A 23,626-nucleotide genomic window follows, 5' to 3' on the forward strand; every position below is an offset into this window, starting at 1 on the left:
GAGAGTAGGTAGATGTGGTGTCATATTGGTACTAGTATTGAAGAGGAACCTTGTTCGAGAGTAGGTAGAAGTTTAATATTAAGGGACGTTTGCACAGTGTAAGTTTAAGCTAAAGCTCAATCGAAATCTGGATTTTTTTTGTTTAAACTAAAATTCCGTTTGCGCAGTATCAGTTTAAACTCTGGGAAAGTTTAAACCTCCAAAACAGGAGGTTCAAACCAAATAATTTGGATTAACCAGACATCTGTAAGATTTGATGGGGAAACAGCTAATAGTAAATCATTTTTCGACGGTTGTTTTTAATGCTTCTGTAGACGATAATAATTTTCTGGGTTATAGTGAATCATTATTTGAATGTAAAAATAATTATAATGGAGGAATTGATAGAATTTTCTTATGCGATTGATAAAGATGACTGTGAAGAAATTTTGGAACTGAGAAAAATTGGGCAAAAAACGAATCATTTAAATTTCTGGGATGATACCGAATTTTTTTAACGGGTTTGCTTGAGTAAAGCAAGTGCCAATTTAGTATTTGATTAAATAAACCACTTGATAGAAAATAGACAATTTTTATCAGTGGTCTTTGATTAGAAAACATGTTTTTTCTACAACTGTGCGTAAAGAAAGAATTTACACACTCAATTCTCCTCGTAAAACAGCTTATTTCTGAGGAGAATCTACTTTTTCGCTCGCTAACCATCCGCGCATGCGCAGTAGATTTACTTTACGCTCCCAAATCATTCGTGCATGCGCAGAAGAGTTTCTTTACGCTTCCTAATCAGCTGATTGTAAGCAGCTCGCCAAAAAGTCAGATCTTAACCTAAAAAGTCGGTAATTGTAACTCCGCCGATATAAGTAATTTAACAGGTTTGGGCAGTTGTAGAAAAAAATTTGTATGTAATTCGTGCGTAATGCTTCTTTATCGCTCTTGCAAAATTGACAAGCTCTTCTTCGCGTCGTGTGATAACTGTTTTGCGCGAGCGATAAAGTCGCGCATTATGCTCTTAATACATAAATAGCTATTTTGGTGCCAACTAAATATAAGTTTGTTTCTAATAGTAATATAGCATTTCATCATTTTTTGAGGAATTTCTTGATCGCTTTTCTCTTTCATTACCGTACAGATTACAGCTCTGTGGATTTTGAATGAGGAAATAGTAGCTACATAACCACAATTTACTGATGTTTTGTAAAGTGTAAACAAATAACAAATTTCCTGTAAAAATCAGCCTTCCTGATATTATCAACGATGACATTCTATTACCAACTTAACGCTAAACTGGTTTAACTTAAACTGCATTAGTAAATGCACTGAGAAAACCGATTCAAGTTTAAACTTTCAGATTAACTTAAACTGGATTAACTTAATCGAGTTTAGCATTCTATACTGTGCAAACGGCCCTAAATTATTGTACAAGTATTGGAGAGGATCCTTGTTTGAGAGTAGGTAGAAGTGTAATATTAAATGGTACAAGTATTGGAGGGGATCCTTGTTTGAGAGTAGGTAGATGTGGTGTCATATTGGTACGAGTATTGGAGAGGAGCCTTGTTCGAGAGTAGGAAGGTGTGGACCAATCACAGAGCAGCACCGTTCAGCGACGTCCAATCAGAAGGCCGGATCTTGCGAGTGGCCATCAAACCGTTGTCAAATCTTGGTGCAGAATTTCGTTGGGATGCAGGTTTTGATTCAAACTGCCATTGTGTCTTGTACTGCATTGCTAGAATTTTCAAAACATAAATATATAAATATAAGATACTACTTTAGACACAGAACATAAGATAAAATATAATTTTATTTAAGTTTTAATTTCTATAAATTCAAAATGTTTAGCTTGTATAAATGTTTGGACGAAAATTGAACGTGAAAGTTTTACAGTAGAAACATAACCTATTTTTTGGACAGGGTTAACAGCTAGATGGAAATTCGATGAGAACTACTATCCAATTTTTTTTTTTGGATAGTAGTACTCATCGAATTTCCATCTAGCTGTTAATCCTGTTGTCAATGTCTGCAGTAGCAGAAGTCTTCGGGGTGATTTACAACATTTATCTAGGATTTTCGTTAATTAATAATTATATGTATATTTCTTTCTTTAAATTTCAAGTAATTGGCATAATAAATGAGAAATTCTTTAGGTAATACAATGTTGTTGTCTATCCAGTTCCCATGACTCCCTTAAAGTAATAATAAGATATCTTCAACCCCCATCAAGGGCGGTTACAGTTGCTTTTAGTTCATTGCTGTTGAATATTATCCTAATTATAATGTAATCATAGCCACCTCTAATACAAGGCCGCGGCCTACGATATTGCAACGTCGCAGTGTAGGCCTAGAATCTAATACATGATTGGTGAAAAAGATCAGCTGGTATTTTAAAAAATCTTTTTCACCAATAATGTATTAGATTGTAGGCCTACACTGCGACGTTGCAATATCGTAGGCCGCGGCCTTGTATTAGAGGTGGCTATGAATGTAATACATTTTTTCCTACAGTTACGTTGAAAAGTGGCCATTGCTGCACTGATTACAGAACGCAAAGAATCACTTTTCCGCTCTAGTGCGGGAAAAATTTTCCTGCACTCCAGATTTTTGCAACATGGCAACGCAAAATACTTAGTAGGTTATATGGAGCAACAGTGCAGCAAAATCAAAATGAAGTTGGTAACAGTGACTGCTGTGGCTGCTATAGTGAGCAGAGGTGCAACCAAGCACAACGCGCTAATTATTAGTATTAGATATTATAACCAAGGACAACATTTTTATTCAATTTGACAATAAATTAAGGTTTTTATCAATAGTAAAATTACACAGATTCACATTTGATGCATTTCAGGCAATTTTACCAATAATTACCCACTTTTCATATTCAATGGTAACTGTAGGAAAAACTTAATGTGAAATACGTGCGCAAAGTTCCTCTGCTGCACTCAAGAAACCATTCCGCCCTCGCCTACGGCTCGGGCGTAAACGTTTCTTTCGGTGCAGCAAACTGTCACTTTGCGCACTAGTTGCACAAATAACTATTTCACCAATCATGTATTAGATTGTAGACCTACACTGCGACGTTGCAATATCGTAGGCCGCGGCCTTGTATTAGAGGTGGCTATGAATGTAATAATTTTTCTGGAATATTTTTCATTTTGTATTTTTGCTTCTTTTCAATGTAGCCTATAATTATTTGATGTGGAAAATTTGTGTTTGAAAGTGTAGGCTTACCTCTTGCTTGCGTTGCCAGTTCTTCATGGCGTTCTTGTACTTCTCGAACTCGTGACACCAGTCGGAGTAGATCTTGTGGTAGTCACGTGACTTGTTGGGCGGGGAACAGCGGTGGGTGTCGACTGTGATGTTGAAGGAGCAGAGCAGCGCCCCTCCCAGCCAGCAGTCGTAAGCGCCGCCATCTTGTTCATTGGCTGCCACGATCACAAGACCGCGCTCGCACGTCTCTATGTACTTGTCCGACCTATCAAGCGAAATACAACATAAACTGATACAAAATACATCAACTCAAATCACCTACTAGGTTGGATACATCAACTCAAATCACCTACTAAAGTGTGAGATAAATTACTTTTAACATGAAGAGGAGAAACCCATTTCTCCCTCCACAGTTTGTAGCGTAGACACAGACGGACATCCTGTGCACAATTGGATGCGCCGTGTAATTTTGCTTCATGTTCTTGTGATGAACACATCTCTGTTACATATACAAACCAATATACCTGCTGACCAGTTCACTACTTGGAACATTGCCAGCAATAGATGGAGGGGAGTGTTGCCGCATCGTGTTACAAAGCTCTCTCACTCAGACACAAAAGAAGGAGAATGCTGCTAGGTAGTGGGAGTGATTAGTGGAGGATAGAGCATCGGATCTCTCCGTCTTCGAGAAAGAGCCGTGTTAAAAGTAATTTATCTCGCACTTTAGGTTGGATACATCAATTCAAGTCACCTACTAGGTTGGATACATCAATTCAAATCACCTACTAGGTTGGATACATCAACTCAAATATCCTACTAGGTTGGATACATCAACTCAAATCACCTACTAGGTTGGATACATCAATTCAAATCACCTACTAGGTTGGATACATCAATTCAAATCACCTACTAGGTTGGATACATCAACTCAAATCACCAACTAGGTTGGATACATCAATTCAAATCACCTACTAGGTTGGATACATCAACTCAAATCACCTAGTAGGTTGTATACATCAACTCAAATCACCTACTAGGTTGGATACATCAACTCAAATCACCTACTAGGTTGGATACATCAACTTAAATCACCTACTAGGTTGGATACATCAACTCAAATCACCTACTAGGTTGCATACATCAACTCAAATCACCTACTAGGTTGGATACATCAATTCAAATCACCTACTAGGTTAAATACATCAACTTAAATTACTAGGCTGACTAAACGCAGTGTTATAAAAAAAGTCCGCATCCTGTAGCGTTGGCCTATTGACGGCTTAAATTATATATTCAGGCGGTGGGACCTTCCCGCAAGGGACTCCACACCAACAAAAGCCATCCGAATTTACTTTTTTTTTGAGAAAGTTATTCAATTTACTAAAAATTACCAAAAATAACTTTTAGTTGAGCTATTTTCGGTCATAACTGAATAACTTTCTCAAAAATTGATATTTTCAAAAAAGTTTTGTCTCACTAGATCAAAATTACCATGAGGAATCCATCCCCCAAATCTCATGGATTTATCTCTTACCGAATTTGAAATGTTCTGTCCCAAATATTTAAACTTTAGTCGCACATATCACAAAAATTAATGATCGGGAAAAAAATGTTCTCCTGAGAAAACTTTTTCATTTTGATATCTTCATAGTATACAAATCGAAAAACTTTGAAAAATATCACCAGTAAAATAGTTATTTGTATATCTAGAGTGAAAAAGTGCTGTTTTTTCTCTCTGAGGGAAAAGTTTGAAGCCCAAGGCGAAGCCGAGGGCAACAATTTTCCTGAGGGAGAAAAAACATTTTTCACTCGTGATATACACAGCATTTTTCCTCCACCTAAATTTTTATAAAAACTGCAAATAAAATATTTTTTAAAAACGTACTTGACCAAACAATGTGTTACAACATAATGTAAAAAGTAAACAGAAACAGCTTGCATGTAATCACAGTTCTCCGCCGACAGCGCTATCTGTCGGCAAAAGTTGTAACAACAATGACCGCCACAACTACAGCTATGATGAAGTTCCTGTTTCAAATTTGATTAGTTAATAAGGAATATTCGTTGTCTGGTATTTTAAAGAGCATGGAATAAAAAAATATATTTATACATTTTTTTTTTAGTATAGTGATATGAAGTTTGTAATAATTTTAGAATACAAAAATGGTTAAATCTGGTTGAGGTATTGAATTAAGTTGGCTAAATGACTGACTACTCTATATGCTTCCTCATCTGAGCTTAGACCTTCTTACCTATTACAATGTAAGTTTTTAAAATGGAGTTGCTTCCCATGTTATTTAAATGGAGTCACTTTTCCTCCCTAGGGGGTTTTATGTTTTTTACTACCGAGAGCAAAAAAGTGACACTTTAGTATTATGTTCCGGGGAGTAAAGTAAGTACTTTAGACAGTAGGTGGAGGAAATAGTTATTTGTGCAACTAGTGCGCAAAGTGACAGTTTGCTGCACTGAAAGAAACGTTTACGCACGAGCCGTAGGCGAGGGCGGAATGGTTTCTTAAGTGCAGCAGAGGAACTTTGCTCACCTATTTCACATTAAATTTTTCCTACAGTTCCCATTGAATATGAGAAGTGGTTGATTATGGGTAAAATGATGGCTGAAATCCATCAAATGTTTGTCTGTATAATTTTGTTATTAATAACAATTTTAATTTGTTTTAAACTTGATAAACCAATTGATAATTTATCAAAATTAAGAATTAAATTAATTTGAAAATTTGAATAATTTTGAGTTAATCTTAATTTCTAAATAATTTTTCAACCAATCAATTTATGAATGAAAAAAATATTATTTGAAATAATAATATTCAAAATGTATAATTTGATGAGTTCTCATTCTTATAAATTTGAAAATCAGAAAAAATATAGATAGAAGAAATTTGCATTAAAAATACACGCCAAAAATGTCAACAGCTGATTGGGATGGCTGCAAGATAATAAGCAAAGTATTAAGAGTACACAATTAATACTTTGCACACTAAAGCGGAAAAGTGATTCTTTGCATTCTGTAATCAGTGCAGGAATGGTCACTTTTCGAGGTAACTGTAGGAAAAGTTTATTTTTAGCCTTTGCACAGCCTTAATCACAGTTAAAATTCAACTCGCTTTTGTGCAAGTGGCACTGATACTTGTGGAATCTTGCAGGCACACAGTGTTGTTACTGACCTGTAGACGATCTGGTAGCGACCCTTCTCCTTGCTGTAGTGATACCAGGTGACAGCCTGGGAAGACAGCACCTGGGGCATGCGCTCGAAGCAGCTGAGATGCACACTCTGACCCCAGGTCACAGCCAGCTTCTTCTTCACCACTGAACTTTCGCAAACTCCCGCTGTGCTGTTCGTCACATCTTGCAGCAGTCTGAAAGCACAACAAGTTAGGTTAGGTTAGGTTATAGTAAGGTCCACGTTATAATGACAGTATTTGATCAACTTCGGTTTTGCTATCCTTGTCAATCATTCAACATAGCCGGTGGTACTATCCTTTTCTAGGTCCACAACGATGCCAATTATGTTTTTGACAGTGTAGAAATATAATTAATTAATGCAGAGAATCGGCATCGCTATTCTTTTATCTTTATCTACTGCCATTATAACGTGGACCACACTATAGTAGCATTGCAAAACTGCATGATATAAAATTCAATGTGAGATTATGTTAGGTTAGGTTGATACATTGAAAACATTAAAAAACTGCATGATATAGAATTCAATGTGAGATTATGTTAGGTTAGGCTGATACATTGAAAACATAAAAAAACTGCATGATATAGAATTCAATGTGAGATTATGTTAGGTTAGGTTGATACAATGAACACATAAAAAACTGCATGATATAGAATTCAATGTGAGACTATGTTAGGTTAGGTTGTAACATTGAAAACATTAAAAAACTACATGATATAGAATTCAATGTGAGATTATGTTAGGTTAGGTTGATACACTGGAAACATTAAAAAACTGCATGATATAGAATTCAATGTGAGATTATATTAGGTTAGGTTGATACATTGAAAACATTAAAAAACCGCATGATATAAAATTCAAAGTTAGATTATGTTAGGTTAGGTTGATACATTGAAAACATAAAAAAACTGCATGATATAGAATTCAATGTTAGATTATGTTAGATTAGGTTGATACATTGAAAACATTAAAATACTGCATGATATACAATTGCAAAGAGCTTGGAATGAGAATAGAGAAATTGTCAATGTTGTTTCAAAGTTTGGAATTGAATAATTATTTAAAATTGATTTAATTCATTTTAGAATTCTTCAATGTTGTTTTCCATCACAAACTGCTTATTATTAAATCACTTTTTGTTTTTAGAAAAAACGACTAGCAGTCAGATATTTTACAATAAATGAATTAATCACTGGATAACGAGATCTTTCGGCAGTTCCGCCATCTTCTTGGTTGTACTCTTAGAAAAGTAGAAGGATAGGATGGCAATTTTTAGTGTGCTGTTGGTGTCTATTGGATTAGTGTCTGTTGGTGCTGTTGGTGTCTATTGGATTAGTGTGCTGTTGGTGTCTATTGGATTAGTGTCTGTTGAAGCTGTTGGTGTCTATTGGATTAGTGTCTGTTGGTGCTGTTGGTGTCTATTGGGTTTGTTGTGGCTGAGAAGGTAATCAAAGAGGATGTGGGATTTGAAGTTGGTTTGTTCATTTAATATACATTGTCTATTGATTTTAAATTGGGTGTATATTTCAAATTGTTCTATTGTGTCTAATTCTGGTCCTTTGTTTTTTATGTGTATGATTTGTATTTATCAGTGTGTTGATCAGTATTTATGTTTGTGTGTTTGTGTTCATTTTAGAAGTATTTTTTCCTATTTTGAAAATTATTGACCGAGCGAAGTGAGGTATAAGATTCAAGTCGACGGTTTGGCATTTCTCTTTTTACATTTGACATTTAAACAATATTAATGTTTAAATGTTTATATGTTGCGCATTTACGGCGAAACGCGGTAATAGATTTTCATGAAATTTGACAGGTATGTTCCTTTTTTAATTGCGCGTCGACGTATATACAAGGTTTTTGGAAATTTCGCATTTCAAGGATAATCCTAGTAGTTCTGTGAAAAGTAGACTTCACGCAGTATTCTCATCCACAAGTACCTGATTGAAACTATAGACCTTATGGGAATACAGCAATAGACTGGCATCTCCACACATCTGTGTAATCACTTGTCAGCTGATTTATGATGAATAATTCTATAGTCTGATTTTTACTCTAATATTGGCGTATGGAGGAGGCTCCTTTTTCCTTTTATATTATCCTTGAAATGCAAAATTTCCAAAAACCTTGTATATACGTCGACGCGCAATTAAAAAAGGAACATATCTGTCAAATTTTATGAAAATCTATTACCGCGTTTCGCCGTAAATGCGCAACATATAAACATTTAAACATTAAGAGAAATGCCAAACCGTCGACTTGAATCTTAGACCTCACTTTGCTCGGTCAATAATTAGGGAACAGCTGTAGTTGTAGGGTAGGGATGCTGGGCGAGGGGGTTGCGGGGAAGGTGGTAACCTGTTATTAACAAAAGTTACCGACTCTCGATGGATAACATAAATCTTTTTAATAACAAGAAATTTTCTGTTGAAAACACGAGTTATCAACTTTTTTCAAGATAATTTTTTGTCGATTCAGTCAAGTTTAGAATTTTTTATTAATAACTCATGTTATCAACTCCGGTGTAAACGCAACTCAACATGATGTTATTAACTTTTGTAATGATAATTAATTAACATCAGTTGATAACAAAAATGTTGAAAACTTGTGTTATTAACTCTGGTGTAAACGTAGCTTAAAAGTTTCGTGTTGGTGACCTTGTTGTCTTTGAGAATAGCTAACATCTTCAAAGTTGAATACATTTAGAGATCCTACCTACATTTTTGGACTGTTGTATAAATTTTTATAATATTTTTCACTCTTTGATGAAAATATATATATACTAGCCGTCAGGCTCGCTTCGCTCGCCATATCCGTCTAGCCAGGGGCGCCGCCCCCTGGACCCCCGACTGGATCGTCCAAGAATGAGATCAGCAGGCTCGCTTCGCTCGCCTGCATTTTTCATTTGGGCATTTTTATCATATATTAGGACAATCCAGTCAGGGGTCCAGACTAAACGGCTGGCTAAACGGATATGGCGAGCGAAGCGAGCCTGATTGCTAGTAATATAATATTTCCAGGATTGAAGTAGCAGTGCCCATCAATTTTTCCGCGATAAATGCATTTAAATCTTCAACTTGGTGCCAACCTAACAAAGTCAACTCAACTTAATGCCAACCTGACAAAATTATTAATCTAGTTGCCAGTTAACAACTGTTTCGAAGAGGTACTCTATCTAGATTATAGTTCTATAGTGACATGTGATATGGAAATTTCAATTATAATATTAAGAGATTGGGAGAAGAAGAATATAGATGCTAAAAGACGAACTTTAAACCCTTAAAAACAATCCTTAGAGTTAAAATATTGCCAAAAGGTTTCTTAGTGCGCCTCTAAAGGGCCAACTGAACATACCTACCAAATTTGAACGTTTTTGGTCTGGTAGATTTTTAGTTATGCGAGTGAGTGAGTGAGTGAGTGAGTGAGTGAGTGAGTCAGTCAGTCAGTCAGTGAGTGAGTGCCATTTCGCTTTTATATATATAGATATCGATTTGGATTAGAATTGGTACCGTTTTGGGCGTAAGCCTGTGGTACTGTTCTGAAAGTTGTGTAATTCATTTCATCTAATTAATTCATAGACAATAGATACAATGCAGGTAAAAACAACAGGCATTTGCCCAAGACTGCTTCAAACCTCAATTTTTTGGAATACACGGTCTAGAGGTTATGTAAAAATGGTAACATAATTCACACACTATTTTGAGTCCAAAAAATGTAAGTACTTACAAGGACTTACTCAATTCTTAAGGAATAACTAAATAGAATGAGTTACCCGGGCTGGAAGGGCCGACAGGTGTTGGAGTCCTTGTCCCAGCCACAGTAGGGGTCCCTCACACACCGCAGGCAGCTGTCGTAACGGCGGGTGCACATAACCAGGTCGATCTGTCTCACACGCTCGTCACTGGCTATGTACAGCGATTTGTGCTGCAACACAACGTCATCAAATTAAACAGTTGCCGATAATCAACTTAGAACTTACACTATAGTGAGTTCCACGAGCAAATACTGTCATTATAACGTGGACCTCACTATAGAAAAGGATAGTACCACCGGCTTTGTCGAATGATAGACAAGGATAGCAAAACCAAAGTTGAGCAAATACTGTCATTATAACGTGGACCTCACTATAGAAAAGGATAGTACCACCGGCTTTGTCGAATGATAGACAAGGATAGCAAAACCAAAGTTGAGCAAATACTGTCATTATAACGTGGACCTCACTATAGAAAATGATAGTACCACCGGCTTTGTCGAATGATAGACAAGGATAGCAAAACCAAAGTTGAGCAAATACTGTCATTATAACGTGGACCTCACTATAGTGCAAAATATTGCCATGGAACGCCATTTCAAAATCGTTGGTTCAAGCTTTTGGCGCGCACTAAAGTTGATTTACACCAACTTGTGTCGTTTACTATAGTGAGGTCCACGTTATAATGACAGTATTTGCTCAACTTTGGTTTTGTTATCCTTGTCTATCATTCGACAAAGCCGGTGGTACTATCCTTTTCTAGGTCCACAACGATGCCCATTATGTTTTTGACAGTGTAGAAATATAATTAATTAATTAATGCAGAGAATCGGCATCGCTATTCTCCAATCTTTATCCACTGTCATTATAACGTGGACCTCACTATAGGAACTGAGATATTGTGATTTTCTCCATATTATTTATTTATTTATACAATATGACAATTTCCATTGAGTCTAACAGGACCCATAGTGGTACGAAAAAATAACACTGTGCTTGAATAAAAATAGTTATTTGTTCAACTAGTGCACAAAATGACAGTTTGCTGCACTGAAAGAAACATTTACGCCCGAGCCGTAGGCGAGGGCTGAATGGTTTCTTGAGTGCAGCAGAGGAACTTTGCGCACGTATTTCACATTAAATTTTTCCTACAGTTACCATTGAATATGAAAAGTGGGTAATTATGGGTAAAATTTCCTGAAATCCATCAAATGTTTGTGTGTGTGATACTGTTATTAATAAAAACCTTAATTTATTTGGAATTGAATAATGTAGTAGTAAATGAATGAAGGCGGCTGTTGCTGTCCTCGTTGTCCATCGTTATTATTATAACGTGCACCACAACACTATACCACAGTCACTGTTACCAACTTCATTTTGATTTTGCTGCACTGGTGCTCCATATAACCTACTAACTATTTTGCCATGTTGCAAATCTGGAGTACGCAAAGTACTCACTTTGCGCACTAGTGCGGAAAAGTGATTCTTTGTGGCCTGCAATCAGTGCAGAAATTGTAACTTTTCATTTTGATTTTGCTGCACTGGTGCTCCATATAACCTACTAACTATTTTGCCATGTTGCAAATCTGGAGTACGCAAAGTACTCACTTTGCGCACTAGTGCGGAAAAGTGATTCTTTGTGGCCTGCAATCAGTGCAGAAATTGTAACTTTTCAGGGTATCTGTGGGAAAAAATGCTTTCCTGAAAAAACTTTTTCATTTTGATAGCTTTATTATATACAAATCGAAAAACTTTGAAAAATATCACCAGTAATGGTTTCTTGAGTGCAGCAGAGGAACTTTGCGCACTAGTTGCACATTTAATTTTTCCTACAGTTACCATTGAATATGGAAAGTGAGTAATTATGGGTAAAATTGCCTGAAATCCATCAAATGTTTTTCTTTGTAATTTAATTAATAATAAATAAAATTGAATAATGCAGTAGTAAATGAATGAAGGCGGCTGTCACTCATGTGGTGGCTGTCCTCGAACTCGGTGTCCTTAATATTATTATAACGTGCACCACAACACTATAGCAGCCCAGTCAGTGCAGTTACCAACTTAATTTTGATTTTGCTGCACTGGTGCTCCATATAACCTACTAACTATTTTGCATTGCCATGTTGCAAATCTGGAGTGCAGAAAAAAATTTTCCCGCACTAGAGCAGAAAAGTGATTCTTTCCGTTCTGTAATCAGAGCAGGAATGGCCCCTTTCAACGTAACTGTAGGAAATACAGTTTTCCTGTATTTTTTATGAAGTTTCCTAAATTTCAACAGTTTTCCTAAATTTTCATATTTCACACCTAGAGCACAAAATTAGATTTTTCCAGCTCGAAATCGGTTTTCAAGTCCGAGGCCGTAGGCCGAGGACTAGAAAAGATTGAGAGCTGGAAAAACATTTTTGCCCGTGGTGCGAACGATATTTTTCGTCACACTACAGGTATTGCTGACAAAATAAATAAGGAATACAAAATAAAGAATACTCGTTAAGCTATCGTACCTATCTCTTGATTTTAGTGGTAGAAGATTCCCAGTCAGGATTTCAGATTCTTTTAAAATTTCACTTGGAATACCACAGTCATCTTCAAGCATTTTTGAAAATTCGGAATGCACTATTCAACAATAAATAATTGAATAAAACTGGTTGCGAAGCGAATTAGTTTGATTCAAAACTGGAACTGAAATCATGGCGACTTCAGCTGATGATGAAAGTGGACACTCGCCCGATCTAGCGGATGACTTATTAACTACTTCCATGAGCGGCTGGAAAGAGACAACTTTCAGCCTAGACTGGAATAGAAACCCTTTTCTGACGTCGTCTGCAAACAAGATCTTTCAGATCTACGTAGGGACTGGAAAACAGCTGCTTTCTGTGCAGTGTGGCGAAAATTAAATTTCCTTTTAGTCCTTCAACCCTGAAACTTTTCTAGCACTACTAGGATATCGGGGATGATACTATACATCCAATTCTGACGTTGAATTGGAAATTTGAGAAAGTTGCAATTTTACACGATTTGGCAACCCTGTAATTTCTTCGGATGGATGGCCAAGTCTCAACTTGTTTTACACAAACTATAGTCACGTTTAGTCACAATACTTCACATATAGTGAGGTCCACGTTATAATGACAGTATTTGATCAACTTTGCTTTGCTATCCTTGTCTATCATTCGACAAAGCTGGTGATACTATCCTTTTCTAGGTCCACAACAATGCCAATTAAGTTTTTGACAGTGTAGAAATATAATTAATCAATGCAGAGAATCGGCATCGCTATTCTTCTATCTTTATCCACTGCCATTATAACGTGGGCCTCACTATAGTAGTAATAAAATCAAATTTAAAATGGGGGTGCAAATACATCGGGTAAGTGAGCTCACATATATTGTTCGAAATTATGTTTTCTATATTATGTCTTCCAGTTGTTGTGATCCAGTTTTTAACGGCGCATTAAAATTTTCTTGAGTTTTCTATTATCTTGATGTGTACAGGAAGTAAATTGTGGAGTTCGGTGCTATAGTGAGGTCCACGTTATAATGGCAGTAGGCTAGATAAAGATAGAAGAATAGCGATGCTGATTCTCTGCATTAATTAATTATATCTCTAAACTGTAAAAAACATAATTGGCATCGTTGTAGACCTAGAAAGTGTTATGACAGTGGTTCCTGTTTTGAAAGCTTTCTGGGTTCGTGTGCAGTCTGCAAATAATTTCTAGGGAGTAGAGTTGTCTTGCGTCAATCACACCAAACTCATTGTAGAGCTGGTCTGATGGATAACGAGGTGGCTTCTGCTTGATTATTTTAATTATTAGATTTTGCACTTTTATGAGGGGGTCGAGGTGGCCGTAGTTTGTTCCTCCCCAACCTACAATTCCATAGGTAAGCAAAGACTGATCTAAGGTGTTGATTGATTGAGTACTTTATTTATGTAGATTACAATATATACTGGCTTATACACTTATATACAATAGCTTACAATACAGCAAAATTATAGATGAATTTACATAATAGAGACTAAGAAAATAATTATTGAACCGTATATGATATGAAAAAGCAATTTGTAATATAATAACTATGGATAATAATTATATTGTTATGCATGTACATAAATTGGCGGAGCTTTGGACATATCAATGTCCATTCTTCGGAAAGAATATTGAAAATATCCTCCCCACTAACTCTCTACCAAAAATAGGACGCTCTTCTCGTCTATAAATGTTCTCAGCATTTTGAACTTGAATATTATTCTTCTTAACTTCTTGCAGAGGCAATCTATATGATGATCCCATCGTAGAAAAGAATCTAGTACAATGCCGAGGTATTTTATTGTTGGTTTTCTGTGGATAGTGAATGCCGTGGTGTTGGAAAAGTTGACTGTTAGAAGTTTTTCTGTGGGCTGTCCATGTAGTGTAGTTGAGAACGTTAGAAATTGGGTCTTGTCATAGTATAAAGCCATAGAGAAACAATAGCGTAAGTAGATATCCCATGGTATAGGGAATTTATGTCGCAACTTTTACTGTTATCTCAAGCCGATTATTGTCGATTATTGTTACATTTTTACTGTTTTGTTGGGGTGAGAGTGTATGAACGGCATAATTTGAGAGACTACCAGCGTCCCACAGCTATTTCCGCCTATTCAACTGCGGAATTTACGGCTCACTATGAGCAATAATACTTAGGATATAGTGACTATTCTATTCTATTGACTTATTATTTTGACGATTCTACATGGCCCTTTTATAGGTGGTCAAAAGATGAATAATAATGATAATGATAATGAGCTGCATAGGAAAGAACTACGTTGACTATCGGCTTGGGATAACAGTAAAAGTTGCGAAATAAACGCCCTATACCATGGCATATCTACTTATGCTATCGTTTCTCTATGATAAAGCATAATGAGTAATCAATAATCAATAGGCGTTGACACAATAATTTCAAACAGCAAAATTCATGCAATTCAAATCTGATGGGGAAAAAAATCCGCAATGGAAAGAAGGTTATGTGTTCACTTCAAGTTGAGTTCAATATCAAGTCCAAATTACGAGAAGAACGTAATGGTGATTTACTAAAAAATAGCTGAAAACTTGAAAAAATGTTCAGTTTTTGAACAGAAAAACATAAGCTTCCAAGGTCATATTTTTTTAAAATGTATGAACTCAGGGCTACTTTCTTGTATTTATAAAATAGAATTATAGTATCATTAAAAATTAATAAAATAATAAAACAATAATTAGTATAGACACAATAATCGACCGAGCGAAGTGAGGTCTAAGATTCAAGTCGACGGTTTGTCATTTCTCTTAATGTTTATATGTTTTTATGTTGCGCATTTACGGCGAAACGCGGTAATAGATTTCCATGAAATTTGACAGGTATGTTTCTTTTTAAATTGCGCGTCGACGTATATACAAGGTTTTTGGAAATTTTGCATTTCAAGGATAATATAAAAGGAAAAAGGAGCCTCCTTCATACGTCAATATTAGAGTAAAAATCAGACTATAGAATTATTCATCATAAATCAGCTGTCGAGTTGACTATAAATTGTATGCCATGACGAATGCAATTCAATATCTCAATGTAACTTGGTAAAAAATTAACAGCTGTATAGACTATTAATTGCATGCCTCATTGAATGCATTTTTTATGCACTATTAAATAGGATGCAAAGAACTTATAACAGCTCGTCTGGGCGCCTCTAGATGTCTTCTGGTTTTCTCGCACTAAATTCCGGAAAGCGTTATATGATAATTAAATCTTGTGTAAACATGATCTGATCAAATAAAAAATAGTTAGTGTTTCAGTGTGGATGTGCTTATGGTTTGGGACGTCGTTATAACTGCGCGAGGTCTACTGTTCACAGAACTACTAGTATTATTGTTTTATTATTTTATCAATTTTAAAGGGTACTATAGTTCTATTTCATAAATTCCAAGGTCATATTTTTGACTGATGATGCCCACATAAATCCATGACTTGTACATAAAGGTAATAAATAGGATGGATGCAAATAATAGGTAAATGAGGTAATGTGTAAAATAAAAGATTCTTTGAGACTGATAGACAAGCGTTATTAGAGTTTTGTCTTTTTTCTTTAGGGCTACGGTACTGTTGAATATAAATGAAAATTGAAATCTAAGTACTCTTGTTAAGATTATTTAGCCATTAGATTAACCCAATTTAAATTAGTGAAAAAAATTTAATGAAAAAAAATGTTAAAGCTATCAAAAAGTAATGATCAGAAAAAAATGATTTCCTGAGAAAACTATTTCATTTTGATAGCTTTATTAAATACAAATCGAAAAACTTTGAAAAATATCACGAGTAGAAAGTTTATTTTTAGCCTTTGCACAGCCTTAACATTTCAAACAGGCAGTGGCGTACCGTTTCCAAACCGGGCCCCCCGCAAAAAAAATTCCGGGCCCCTTTTCTAAAATCGTACCACCTTTCTCCAGCCCCCTTCTCCCTTAATCCCAAGCATTAAACTCTAATGTGAACGTACATCTTTCATGAGTGAATTACATATAGCTTAGTTGAAAAAATAAAACTTGTTCTCGATTGAATTCTACAATTCAAGTCAAGAATTATGTTGAATGTTTTATGCTACAAATATAGAATCCAACCTTTAGAGCTGGAACTAGAGTTAGTAAGAAGTATCTAGTCTTAAGATTCATGAATTATTAGAATAATAAAGATAATAATAATTCATAAAAAACCTTTGATTTGATGTCTCCTACAAGCCTCCAAGTTCTGCAATCACTGGTTTCTGGGTACAGTAGCACCTTAGTTCTTTCTCCCACATGTCTATTTTCTCACATGTTTTTATTCTGATTCCTTGTTCGCGCTCTTAAAGAAGTTCAAGTTTCAGGTTTTAGTAAGAAGTTTAAATTTTTCAAGGTTTTAAATTAGAGTTCGATTGATAATATTATTTATTTTATTGACTTGAGAGAAATGCACAGAAGAAATAGTAGCCTACCTTTGAGTTGTAATATTTATTCTTTTGATTTATTCTGTCGTCTTGCTTTTTGAGATGCAAATATTCTGATAACTTGATCGAGTTCTATTTCTACTTGTATTCTCTTGATATTAATTTATAATCAGACTGATAACATTGTTTTATGAAACCTGCCATTTTCGACAATAAAACTTCTGCTTTTTTGTCAAAAGTTACTTCCATGATTATTTTTTAAAGTATGCAATATATAATTATCATTTCGGGCCTTAACCCGGGCCCCCTAGACCGGGTAATTTTATTTTTTCAGAAAACCTATATTAGCCAACATATTATCCGGGCCCTAGCCCGGGGCCCCCTCGCACCGCGGGGGTGTACGTTACGCCACTGCAAACAGGTGACATCAGATACTTGTGGATGAGAAAACTGCGTGAGGTCTACTGTTCACAGAACTACTAGTTGATTTCAATACAGAAGGCCATAAATAAGTGAAGTTATTTTATGATAACTACTATTAAAAAATAGAATATTGTACATTCAAATAGAAGTTAATATTTTGGATACATGTGGTTGTTTTTAATTCAAATTTTTGACAGTTCTCTCTATAGTAACACTTACCTTCCCTCACTAGTACCAGCATAGTAAACAGTGAATTCCAGGGCATCTCCGAAGACATCGTAACGCAATTTGTCGACCACCAATTTGGTGAAAAGCAGATCGCGTTTGTAGAAGACTGGTTTGTCATCCTTGTGCCCCACAGCCGAGTCCATCAAAGGGTGCGAGCGGATAAAGTTGAGAACAGTGTCTGCAAAAACAATACATCTTGAAATAGTATATTACGTCACAAGGACGGGAAGGGGCCTTTTGCAGGCGAGAATGATGTTTCTATAGTGAGGTCCTCGTTATAATGGCAGTGAAGAAAGATAGGAGAAAAACGTTGCCAAGTCTCTCCATTTTGCCACTGAGTGTACACAGCTGTTACTCAATTCATCCCATTAAATTTGATCTAATAATAATTATCATTTCCTTGATTACATACTGTAATCAATTTAATGTCAAATTAATCAAGAATTTTTTTTCCATAATTTGATTTGAAAATTTGCTTTCATAACTAAGATCAGATTTTTTATACAAACCTGAAATGGCGGCTAATTTGAAAAGCTGTGATAGAACAATATGAATTTCAAAACAACAGAAATTAAGTTATTTGGTAGATATTATCATAGAGAAACAATAGCGTAAGTAGATATCCCATGGTATAGGGAATTTGTGTCGCAACTTTTACTGTTATATCAAGCCGATTACTGTCGATTATTGTCGAATCTAACTGTTTTGTTGGGGTGAGAGTGTATGAACGGCACAATATGAGAGACTACCAGTGTCACACAGCTGCATGGGAAAGAACTACGTGGACTATCGGCTTGAGATAACATAAAAGTTGCGACATAAACGCCCTATACCATGGGATATCTACTTATGCTAATGTTTCTCTATGATATTATATTTGAATTTCTTTTAAAAATAATAGAAAAATAGAAATCCTATTTAAAATAAGTAATTTCAATGGAAATAATTCTGAAATAACCTTTCAATATTATTTATACTGGTACGAGTAGGTCTAACCTATACGTGTAGGCTAACTGAAGCATGGATAAAGTCTAGGATGGTTAGTTATCAACTTTTAAAATGTCATTTCAGGTATTTTAATTTGTGTTTCTCATATGGTAATGTCAAAAAATTATTTAATTGTTCCTAGAATACATTTTAAATCAATTATACGACTCGTGTACTCAAGTATTTCGATAGAATGAAGAAAAAATGGCGACTGATAATGAATTGTTTACTCTTGTACAGTCACTGTTAAAAGTAAAAATAAAATATTCTGGCAAACTGATAACATTGAAAAACTAGAGAGAGATAGTGCTATCTGTTTTGTTGTATGATAGAAAAGGACAGCAACTGTATTGTCAATCGTACACTGCCATTATAACATGGACCCCACTATAGTCGAGGCATTAGCCGAGACTAGAATTTCATTCGAGCACTGCAAAAGACATTCACGTCCAAGTAACGTACACTATATTTGGTCATAATAATCTAGAAATGAATAATTGAAAACAGAAAACATTACCTGCTTGTGCTGAAGTTACTACATTTATTTAGCGTATGGCAGTATACACAACACATTTATGATCACAAAATTCGAAAAAAAAAAAAAAGAAAACAATAGAAAATTCATATATAAATCGAATGAAAATATCTTAGTCACTTTTGACCTGGAAATTAGAGGCATGCTTCCAGGGTATTTAAGTAGGCTATTGATGCTGGTTTAGCCACCAGGAAATCTTCATGTGCACCTGTGTATGCTGATCTGGGACATTCCTCCACTATGTGTCTCACAGTCTGGACTGCTCCACACTCACAGAAAGGGGAGTCAGCCTTCCCCCACTTATGCATCAGATAGGCACATCTACCATGATGAGTTCGTACCCTATTCAATGCCGACCATGTTTTACGAGGCAAATCGAAGCCTGGTGGCCTTTTGGTTACAAATGGGATGTCAATGTTCTGCTTTGCTGACCACGCTTGTTGCCAGGCCTCAGTTATACGGAAACCTGAATCTAAGGCTGTAATTGCCGTCCTAACCGGTGGCTTACGAGATTGCAGACGTCTCTGATTGGCATCTTGTATATCCTCATGTATTGGCAGGCTTCGATTTTCCTGTATCTTCTTGTACTCTCTAGTAAGGGCATTCATGCGTCGAAGATTTGGGGGTGGGATGTGACTCAACACCGGGAGCCATTCCACAGGGGTAGATTTTAGAACACCACCTATCATTCTCATTGAGTTATTTAGCTGAACATCAACCCTATGAACATGAGAGCTATTCATCCAGACTGGAGCACAGTACTCAGCAGCTGAAAAGACAAGGCTTAGGGCTGTAGAGCGTAATGTAGATGCTGAAGCTCCCCATGATGTTCCGCAAAGTTTTTGCATAATATTGTTTCGGGTTTTTAGTTTTTCTGCTGTCTTTGTTAGGTGCTCTTTGAATGAAAGTGTCCTATCAAGTATCACGCCCAAATATTTTGGAGCCTTATTGTGTTTAAGGCTTCTATTCTCGAATTGAATTCTCAGCTCTCTGTTAGCTTCTCTATTGTTCAGTTACTACATGAATTCTATAAACATAACCTAGTTTACAAATTCCGAATCAGGAATTTTTTGTGTTGTTGTGAAGTTGATATTGTGGTAATTATTCATATTGAATGGAAAAGACTGAGAAATTATCAAAAAAACACAGATTTAACGATACTTAGAAAGACCAGTTTCGGTTATTACACCATTGTCAATCTCTGATAAAAGTTTATCAGATGTAAAGTAAAAGATCAGTTTCTAAAGTTTATCAGATGTAAAGTTAAAGATCAGTTTCTAAAGTTTATCAGAGATTGACAATGGTGTAATAACCGAAACCAGTCTTTCTTAGTATCAATAAATCTGTGGTTTTCTGACAATTTCTTAGTTTTTTTTCATTCAATTGTGGAATTGTGGAAGTTGACAAAACATCCACCTGGAGCGCTGAAGGTGGTTTTTTGTAGCAGTTTTGCTGTTCCTATTTCAGAAATAGGAAACATACTCGACTGTAAAGAAAACAAATGGTTTCATTACAGTAGAGTATGCTGTAATGAGAATCATATGTTTATTTTTTCTGCAAACAGCTGTTTACCGGATTGATTTCATATGTGGAAAACAGCTGAAATTGAATGACTATGACAAAAATATATTTTTATCCTAGCACAGTAGGCTACCAGGTTCAGTTTCTACACTGGAAGATTGTGAACTATCACTTAAATTCTTTAGTGTAGGGCTAGACCAAACAAACAAATGCTTGATCTGAACAAATATTGATGAAATAGTCGTGAGGTGCACGTTATAATGGCAGTGGAGAAAGATAGGAGAAAAACGTTGCCAAACTCTGTCTTGTCAATGCCTCCTAAATCCCGGGCCCGGAAAACAGCATTTGAAGCTCTAAAGCCATGAGAACTATTATTGAATTCATAGTGCCGTTTGCACAAAAGCCTGTTCAAGTTTTAATAGTGATTAATTTCATGTGAACCAATCAGAGAAGCCTACTTTTTGAAATAGTATATTTCGCATCTAGAGCAGAAAATGAGATTTTTCCGGCTCGAAATCGGTTTTTAAGTCCGAGGCCGTAGGCCGAGGACTAGAAAAGATTGAGAGCCGGAAAACCATTTTTGCCCATGGTGCAAACGCTATTTTTCGCCACACACAAAAATAAACAATTTAAATATATGAGAATAGTTGTTTACTAAGCACTTCCGAAAGCAGAAGTGGAAGGTGATAGCTCTAGCAAATCTGAGGTAATCTGAATATCAGGAAATTGTCCAAGTATTTTTATTTTTCATTCTGATTTGTCTAAATAACCTAAAAGATTATGTTCAATTATGTGGGAGGTTGAGTTTAGACTTTTTTATTCTTTCAAATGACAATAAGATGATATTATTATAAATGTTTTGATTATTGAATAACGAAAAGTTTTTCGATTAGCTGTTTTTTGATCACCTTTCTTAGTTCCATGTTAGCGGCTGGAAAGGGTACTCTTTCTGGCCTAGGCCGGAAAGAAACCTGTTCTGACGTCAGACAAGAGTCGTCTGCAAACAATGTCTTTCAGATCTACATAGGGACTGGAAAACAGCTGCTTTCTGTGCAGTGTGGCGAAATAGTTATTTGTGCAACTAGTGCGCAAAGTGACAGTTTGCTGCACCGAAAGAAAAGAGCCGTAGGCGAGGGCGGAATGGTTTCTTGAGTGCAGCAAACGAACTTTGTGCATGTATTTCACATTAAATTTTTCCTACAGTTACCATTGAATATGGAAAGTGGGTAATTATGGGTAAAATTCCCTGAAATCCATCAAATGTTTTTCTGTGTAATTTTATTATTAATAAAAACCTTGATTTATTTAAAATTTAATAATAAGAATTGAATTATAATGATTAGAAATTCAATTGAAAATTTATGTGAACGCTTGAAGGGGGTTTATGTTATGTTAGCATTGAAATGACTATAATCAAGGCACATAATGGCAAGGCAACGCTGTTCTCCACTGCCATATTATAACGTGGGCCTCACTATGAGTGTTACCAACTTAATTTTGATTTTCCTGCTCTGGTGCTCCATATAACCTACTAACTATTTTGCGTTGTCATGCTGCAAATCTGGAGTATGCAAAGTACTCACTTTGCGCACTAGTGCGGAAAAGTGATTCTTTGCGTTCTGTAATCAGTGCAGCAATGGCCACTTTTCAAGGTAACTGTAGGAAAAAGCCTTTTCTGATTGGCTCTTGTGAAATTAATCACGGTTGAAATTTAACCGGCCTTTGTGCAACCGGTCCATTATTAATTATGCTTGGTGCACACTTACCTGGCAGTGTTTCCGTGTCGTTGACACATTGTCCAGGGCGTGGTTCGGGAACGCGGCTAGTCAGCACGGGCAACCAGGCCGAGCTAGAAGTGGCCTGCTCCTTGAATCGGCCGCGGAAGGCAGCTTCGATTGATTCCAAGCTGAACGAACAGATGGCGCTCCCCATCAGGCCGGTCGTTGAAGTCGTGAACACGCCGTAGAATGTCGTGTCATCACCCGGCACTTTGTAGATGCTCTCTGCGACACACAAACAAAAAAATACAAATTACAGTCGTTTCTTCTAAGGCAACGCGTTGCCTTTGAGAAGATACAAAAGAGCATCTGAAACATACATTAAAGCTCTTTGAGTATCTTTCAACAATGTGCTTTGGAGAAGATACGAAAATCATCACTGTGGCTTAAGGAGGACACATTGATGCTCCTTGTGTATCTTTTCGGATGCAACACGTTGCTTCTGAGAAGATACAAAAGAGCACTTGTTGCTCATGTAAAAATACATTTTCAAAAATCTCATGTGGCGCACTCACACAACTTTCCTTGACGTTATCAAAATTGATCACTTGACACTAGTGTTCACGCGCATCTCAAGTCTACTATTCTAAGATCTGAGCCAGCTGGTGACAGGACAATAGCGCTGGAGACACACGAGGTCTGCTATCTCTTCATAGTGAATTTTTAAATGGAATCAACAGATTGCAATTGAATAATCACATTTTCTCGAATTTTGAGCTTCTAAGGCAACGCGTTGCCTTTAAGAAGATACAAAAGAGCACTTGTTGCTCATGTAAAAATACATTTTCAAAAATCTCATGTGGCGCACTCACACAGCTTTCCTTGCCGTTATGAAAATTGATCACCTGACGCCAGTGTTCACGCGCATCTCAAGTCTACTATTCTAGGATCTGAGCCAGCTGGTGACAGGACAATAGCGCTGGAGACACACGAGGTCTGCTATCTCTTCATAGTGAATTATTCAATGCAATCAGCAGATTGCAATTGAATAATCACATTTTCTCGAATTTTGAGCTTATTTTCAATTTTAGCTGAAAATGTTACAGAACATTAACTGTAGAGATTTTCATGCTCAATCTTTTC

The 23,626-nt window shown here is 36.1% G+C and overlaps 1 protein-coding gene across 1 annotated transcript in view; it reads right to left on the reverse strand.

The window, feature by feature from the left end:
* Nucleotides 1-1,031: 1,031 nt before the first annotated feature.
* Nucleotides 1,032-23,626, reverse strand: part of LOC111062116 (semaphorin-2A) — a 303,344-nt gene continuing 280,749 nt past the window's right edge. Inside the window, exons 5-11 of the mRNA XM_039435336.1 lie at nt 22,532-22,768; nt 17,714-17,900; nt 16,767-16,800; nt 10,166-10,317; nt 6,380-6,571; nt 3,220-3,463; nt 1,032-1,720 (exon numbers count right to left, since the gene is read on the reverse strand). Of these exons, the coding sequence (XP_039291270.1) occupies nt 1,637-1,720; nt 3,220-3,463; nt 6,380-6,571; nt 10,166-10,317; nt 16,767-16,800; nt 17,714-17,900; nt 22,532-22,768 (1,130 nt within the window). The 3' untranslated portion in view covers nt 1,032-1,636. The remainder of the gene's footprint in view (nt 1,721-3,219; nt 3,464-6,379; nt 6,572-10,165; nt 10,318-16,766; nt 16,801-17,713; nt 17,901-22,531; nt 22,769-23,626) is intronic.

The sequence above is a fragment of the Nilaparvata lugens genome, chromosome 9 (assembly GCF_014356525.2).
Source record: "Nilaparvata lugens isolate BPH chromosome 9, ASM1435652v1, whole genome shotgun sequence".
Lineage (NCBI taxonomy): Eukaryota > Metazoa > Arthropoda > Insecta > Hemiptera > Delphacidae > Nilaparvata > Nilaparvata lugens.